This window comes from Zonotrichia leucophrys, chromosome 5, assembly GCF_028769735.1.
Source record: "Zonotrichia leucophrys gambelii isolate GWCS_2022_RI chromosome 5, RI_Zleu_2.0, whole genome shotgun sequence".
NCBI lineage: Eukaryota > Metazoa > Chordata > Aves > Passeriformes > Passerellidae > Zonotrichia > Zonotrichia leucophrys.
In genome coordinates this window covers 19612033-19618078 of record NC_088175.1, presented here as the reverse complement: position 1 = coordinate 19618078, position 6046 = coordinate 19612033, and the positions used below count along the sequence as shown (strand labels likewise).

General features: G+C 58.2%; 1 protein-coding gene across 1 annotated transcript; it reads right to left on the bottom strand.

Annotated features, from left to right (window-relative positions):
* Positions 1 to 1481: 1481 nt before the first annotated feature.
* On the bottom strand, positions 1482 to 3440 carry NKX2-8 (NK2 homeobox 8). Its single transcript, XM_064714864.1, has 2 exons — positions 3131 to 3440; positions 1482 to 2065 (listed from the first exon to the last, which is right to left on the bottom strand). Exons 1-2 carry the CDS (start codon positions 3294 to 3296, stop codon positions 1521 to 1523), a joined length of 711 nt encoding a protein of 236 aa, XP_064570934.1. The 5' UTR covers positions 3297 to 3440; the 3' UTR covers positions 1482 to 1520.
* Between the last annotated feature and the right edge of the window lie 2606 nt (positions 3441 to 6046).

Genomic DNA, 6046 nt, shown 5'->3' with positions numbered 1-6046 from the left:
AATCAAACCCAGGTGACACAGAAGCTGTTTCCCCAGGTCCTTGCCGCACAGCCCGGAGGCGTGATGCGCTCCGTGCCTCCGTCTTGGCGCACGGCCTCCTGCCCAAGCAGGGAAGGAGGTGTAGGTGGGAGGACTGGCGTCCCTGCGCTCTCCCCAGCCTGTCCTCGCTGTAGCTGCGTCTGATCCCCCCGCATCGAGGGCAGAGGAGACACCGAGCAGCCCAGGTGGAGGGTGCACAGTCCCGGGTAAGGCAGAGCTGCGAGGAGAGCGGGGCCATTCCGGCTCGGGAGGCGGCCGAAATCACCCACGGAAACTGGTGCGTGCTTTTGGTCGCCTCCTCATCCTCACGGCAGCACCTCCCCGCTTCGCTCTCCGTGCGCTCCCCGGCAGCACACCACGTCCCAGGGGCATACCGCGTCCAAAATTATCCCCTTCCAGGGAATAAATCAAAAACATATGTAATAAAATCCCCACTTAAATATCTTCTGCGGGTCCCTTTCCGTCGACACCTTTTCCTCGGCGGCCACGTTGTCTGCATCAGTCCCGGTGGGGTCCTTGCCCCAAATATTCCCTCAGCGTTTGTGGTCCACAGGTGCCATCGGAGGGGTGGAAGCAGCCGGCCTAGTCCATATTTCAGGGACCTGGATTTAGCTTTGTAGGGAGTTTTATAGGGTTTTTCCCCATTGCCGGTTGGCGGATAATATGTATTATTATTTTCACCCCAAAGCAATAAAATCAATAGTTTATCAAATAGTTTCAAAACATCATTTTCTTGGCTATCCTTCCCCAGTCGAATTTTGGAACGGTTTCAGGCTAACGGGAAGATTGTCTTGATTCTGGATCCTGCCTTAGTGCCTCTATGGAAGACATCGCCGCTTACAACGCAAAGTCGTGGGAGCGGGAGTCGCCAGAGCGGGAGACTCCTGGCTCATGCTTCCCGTAGGAATTATGACCGCGTTTACAGTGAGATGCTTGCAGCAAAATTTATTTGCCGTTTACCGGCTCATATGGATAAAATAAAAGAACTCGAAAGTCAAATTCGACTGGAGATATTGAGACAAATATTTAAGATTTTATAGCACGGGAGGCAATCCTACGAAACAGTCCCCAGTCGTCAAAACGACACTTCTCCGCCGGGAAAAATTTAATTGCCAAAATCATTTTATTAGTCACTGGAAGAGTCAGCTATTTAAAAACACACTAGGTCGCTAGGATGATCATTAATTTTTAACAAGGAATCTCTCGAACAGGATGAGGAGGAGCGGAGGTTTTACAAAATTCGCGCCTCAAGCGGCATCCTCGCCCTCGGGTGAGGCCGGTGTAGGGGAGCGTGGCCCCGGCCAGCTTCGTCCCGGCCTGCCGCCGCCCTGGAGCCGCGCTCCGCCGCCCGGCCCGCCCGAGCGCGGCCGCGCCGTGCCCGCCGCCTTCCGCGGCGCCTTGGCCGCGCTACAGCCCGGGGCTGGGGCGGGCGGCCCCGCGCCCGTGGGATGAGTCCGGCCCCGGAGGGCTGAGCGCCGGTGTCACCATCCCCAGGAGACCACGGCCGGGTGCGCTAAGTGCTGGTACGCGGGGAAGACGCCGAGGGCGGCGGCGGGCGGGCAGGCTCGGTAGCCCTGCAGGGCGAGGGCGGCCTGGGCACTGCACCCCGCCAGGGCGCAGCCCAGCTTGGGGCGCGCCGCGGGAGCCGGCGGGCTAGCGGGGCAGCCGCGGCAGGGCTCCCCGTCCCGCACCAGCACCGGCACCACCACCCGGCGCAGCATTGCGGGCGGGCGCGGCTGCGGGCTGCCCGGGCCCTCGCTTCGCGCCCGCTTCATCTTGTAGCGGTGGTTCTGGAACCAGATCTTCACCTGCGTGGGGGTGAGGCTGAGCAGCCGGGCCAGCTGCTCCCGCTCCGGCGCCGACAGGTACCTCTGCTGCCGGAACCGCCGCTCCAGCTCCAGCGTCTGCGCCTTGGAGAAGAGCACCCGCCGCTTCTTCTTCTTCTCCTCGGCCTCCGAGCCGCGGGCGGGGAGCGACCTTTGGGTGGAGTCGGGCAAGCTCATCTCCGGGCCGCTCTCGTCGGAAGCTGGGGACAGCGAGTGGGTTAGAGAGAGGGAGCAGCCGGGGCCGGGGAGAGCGGCAGGCATCGAGGAGGCCGCCGAGAGCTGAAACGCCTCTGGCAGGGAGAGCCCCGTCTGTCTACCGGGCCGGATTAATCCCAACAGTCAAGGAGAAATGTGAGCTAACCCCACGAACACATTAAACCGAGCCCACGGCACGGAGTGAGCTGTCGTCCGGGCTGGGACCCGCTTTTCCCCGCCGGCAATCCCAGCAGGGGCACGGCCGCTTCGCCGCGCACAGCCCGGGATTGCGGGCTGCAGCCCTCGTGTTCCCTGGGTACTCAAACAGAGTATGGGCTGCCCGCTCCTTTCATATCTGCTTTTTACTCGCCGCTCGGTTACCTTAATATTTAACCTATCCCGGGGCTGTTCCCGCACCCGTTCAAAGGACGATATTCCCCTGCGCACCCTGTGTACACAGGTATACAATAAACACCGTGTATCTGTGGCACAATTCATGTGTGCGAGGTGCGACCCATATGCTGCTCAGCTGGGTTTGCGAGCCGGAGCCCGCCCGCCGCGCTGGCAGGTGCGTGGATCGAGGCGGCAGCTCGGGGAGGCGAGGCACGGGGTGCTCAGCTTTCCTCTGCGGAGCGTGGGGTGGCCCCAAACCCTTCAGCACAAAAAGACGGGATTTCTTGCAACAGTGGAACGGGGGTAAAAAACTAATCCGGGAAGTAGGCTTAAACGATAAGCGCACAGAGAGAGGTGGACGCAGCCTGAGATTTTGGTTTCTGCCATAGTTGGGAATATGCACTGATCTACCTAAAAACCCCAAAAAGCCTCCCAGAATAACCCACAACGAAAGCCAAACCATCTTTTCTGTCTTAAGATCGTGCCCGGGACATTTCTGCTGATTCTTTGCTGCAATTCAGTAATATTTTATAAAATTCCCAGCCTGGACTCCCTCGATCCTGCAGGCTACGTACACTCTTAATTCGCTGCTTCGCATCTTCGTCAAAGGAATGGGGGGGAAACAAATAAAAGATAATTGTGCAGAGGTGGCGAATTCCTGTCTGTTTTATACTCACAGGGATAGTGACTTCTGTCTGTTTCTATCCACCCTCGATACGGCGAGCCGGTGTAGTTCTCCGCTGAGTGGCGATGGTCAGAGGCTTGCTTTATGCTATTAGCATCCTGCTCTGGTAAATCCAAAATGCTCCTCACTGTAAAACTGATCCTCCCAGATGTGGCCATGGTAGGTTGTGCACACACCCCCAAAAAATATCACCCCAAACCGAACCCGCTTCCTTTAAAAGCTGCGAGGAAAGGATTGCGTCCAGTTAGTGGGGAATCTCTCGGCTCGGGAGGACCTTCCTTTCCATCGCCACCTAACCCCAAATATTAGTGTCGTTTACAGAGGTGTCCTGTTTATATAAACAGTCCTCCCCACTGCAAACACTGCCTGCTTTCAAACCGTCCCTGTCTATAGGATGCTAAGTACCTGAATTAGTCAAGTGCTAAAGCCCTAATGGGAGTAGGTGTAACCCCCCCTCCCGCCACCCCCATGAGAGAATAACCCGTTACCTCCCAAAGACAGCAGGAAACAGGCGTCATCATTACATATTCTGTCTGATTAGCCAAAAGTGGGGACAGATAATGGTAATTGTTAGCAGTGAATAACATCTTGGGTGGCATGTGGATGACCAACAACCACCCCCCTCCATCCGCCACCGAAGCCACCAGCGTCCCTTCTATCCGCAGACAAAGTGAATCCTCCCAGGACATCCGCAGAGCATGCCGAGAGCCCCCTCCCCACTTCTCCCTCTTTATTTCCCCCTCTCTCTTGCCTCTTTCTTTAAATATGGATGGAATTTAAGTCGTTATTTGTTTTATTTGCCGGGCTGTTTGCTGTGCTACCTCAAATTGTCTTCCTGTTGTTGGCAGGTTTCCTACCCTCAACGGGGCATTTTTCACACCTCGACTGGGCTCTCGGCGGGGAAGGCTGGCTTGTGCGTGCGTTAAGGAATGGGATCTCTGGGATGGGGTTTTTTTGCGTCTCCTGGGCATGGTAGATGGAAGGTGCACCTTTATCTCGAGAAAGATGATAGCGGGAGCTTGGCATACTCAGTCCATGACGAAGAGTCAGGAGGGGGGTAGGGGTGATTTTTTTTTTTTTTTTTTTTTAATCACTAACCCAGGGAATATCTCATCGGGCGGGGTGTGTGAGTGACTGAAACGACTCCAGCTGGGGAGGGGGAGAATAGATCAAACACGGCCCGTCTATTTATCCGCGCCGTCCCTGCCGACCGCCGCTTCATCTGCCCAAAGAGGCAGCAAAGGCAGCCGAGGGCCGGCGCCCCCCGGGAGGAGGGTGCTGACACTGTCAGGGCCCGGCTCGGGGACGCTCCGCGGGACAAGCACCTTCTCTCAGCTTCACCTCCCTTCCTCCTTTCACCGGGCCGCCCTGTCCCCTCGTGAAGCTGCGGCCGGGCTTTGCCCAGCCTCGGTGGCCGCCGAGGACTCGTAAGAAAATACGGCACAGAAAGAAGCACCCTGCGTGCCGTTCAAACGCAGGCCCGCAGTGGCAGGGCTCGGTACAAGTGACCGATGGGGGCGATGTTTCACGCGGGTGGCGCAGCGCGGCTCAAGCCGGAGGGCGGGGGCGGGACACGCTGCCCTTCCCCATCGCTCCCCGCCGCCTCGGCGGGAGGGACCGGCGCACGCCGCGGAAAGCAGCGGGAGGCCGGTCCGGCTGGATGGAGCAAGGCCTGGAGAGAAGGAGGCACCCAGGCTCTCCCCAGCAGATCAGCTTTCCTTTGAACGCGGGCCGAGGCTCTCACACGCATCCCCGACGGGGGAACGCCGCGAACCCCTGCGGGCCTGCAAAGGGAAACTCAGACACACGCGGAGATACTCTTCTCTCCGGCCGCTTTGTCGGTTCTTATTTCCCTGTCCAAACAGGCATCTATCAGCTATTGTGTATAGATTATATCTATCCAGCCCCTCTCTCGTCCTCCAGACCTGCTGCCCGCGTGCCCCCGGCCGCGACCGCCCCTCCCCGCCCTGCTCTGGGTGTCGCCTCCGGGAGCAGTCACAATTCCCGGGAAAATGTCAATGGGCAATAGCGACGAGGAAGAGGTGAGATTTATATCGGCGAGATTTGTGGGCGAGATGAACGGGGCACAAGGCTTCATTTGGCCACCTTCCCGCATATTTCTTCGGGACTGGACAGGCTCCATATAAACGATTCCCAGGCCGTGATTACTGCAGCCACCTATCAAGCGTGCCTGGTGACAGTAGTTATCTCCCAGCTCCGAGCACAGCCTCCCAGCCGTCCTGGGTGGTCGGAGTGAGGGGAGCACAAATACATGCCAACTGCTAGGCCGTGAACAAAAGGGAAATGTAGCCCTATGTCCCGGACCTGTTGGAAGCATTTGTTCCAGTCAAGATTTTGCATTTGTTCAGATCTGGAATAATAGGTGATTGACGCCTTCCCACAATGTGCTTTAACTCTCCGGGATAAATCGGAGCTTGTTCCTTGTTGTCATGGTTTTCAATAGGGTTCAATGGGATTGAACCACTATCGACTCTGCTTTACGTCTCCGGCAGCCCCGTCCATACAAATTTATTAGTTACGTCTTTTTAAATGAGATTAAATTGAAACGACGTGTCCGTCCTCGGCGGAGCCGCTATTCCCGCGGTCGCCCCTGTGTCCCCTCGGGCCCGAGTGCCCGTGTCACCGCCGGGGCAGCCCAGGCCCGCCGGGGGGACAGGACAGGACAGGGGCACGGCCCCCGCGCTGCCAGGTACGGCCGCGCTCACCTGCCCGGGCCCGGCCCCAGCGCCGCCGCTGCCCCGCGCTCCCCAGCGGCCCGGCTATAAAGGGCGACCGAAAAGTGCTTATTAATATCTTGACCCCACAGGCAAATATTTGCTGAATGCCTGCGCAGGAGAGGAGCTTCGGGAGGGCCGACCAGAGCAGGGGAGGGGGCCGGGGTTCAGAG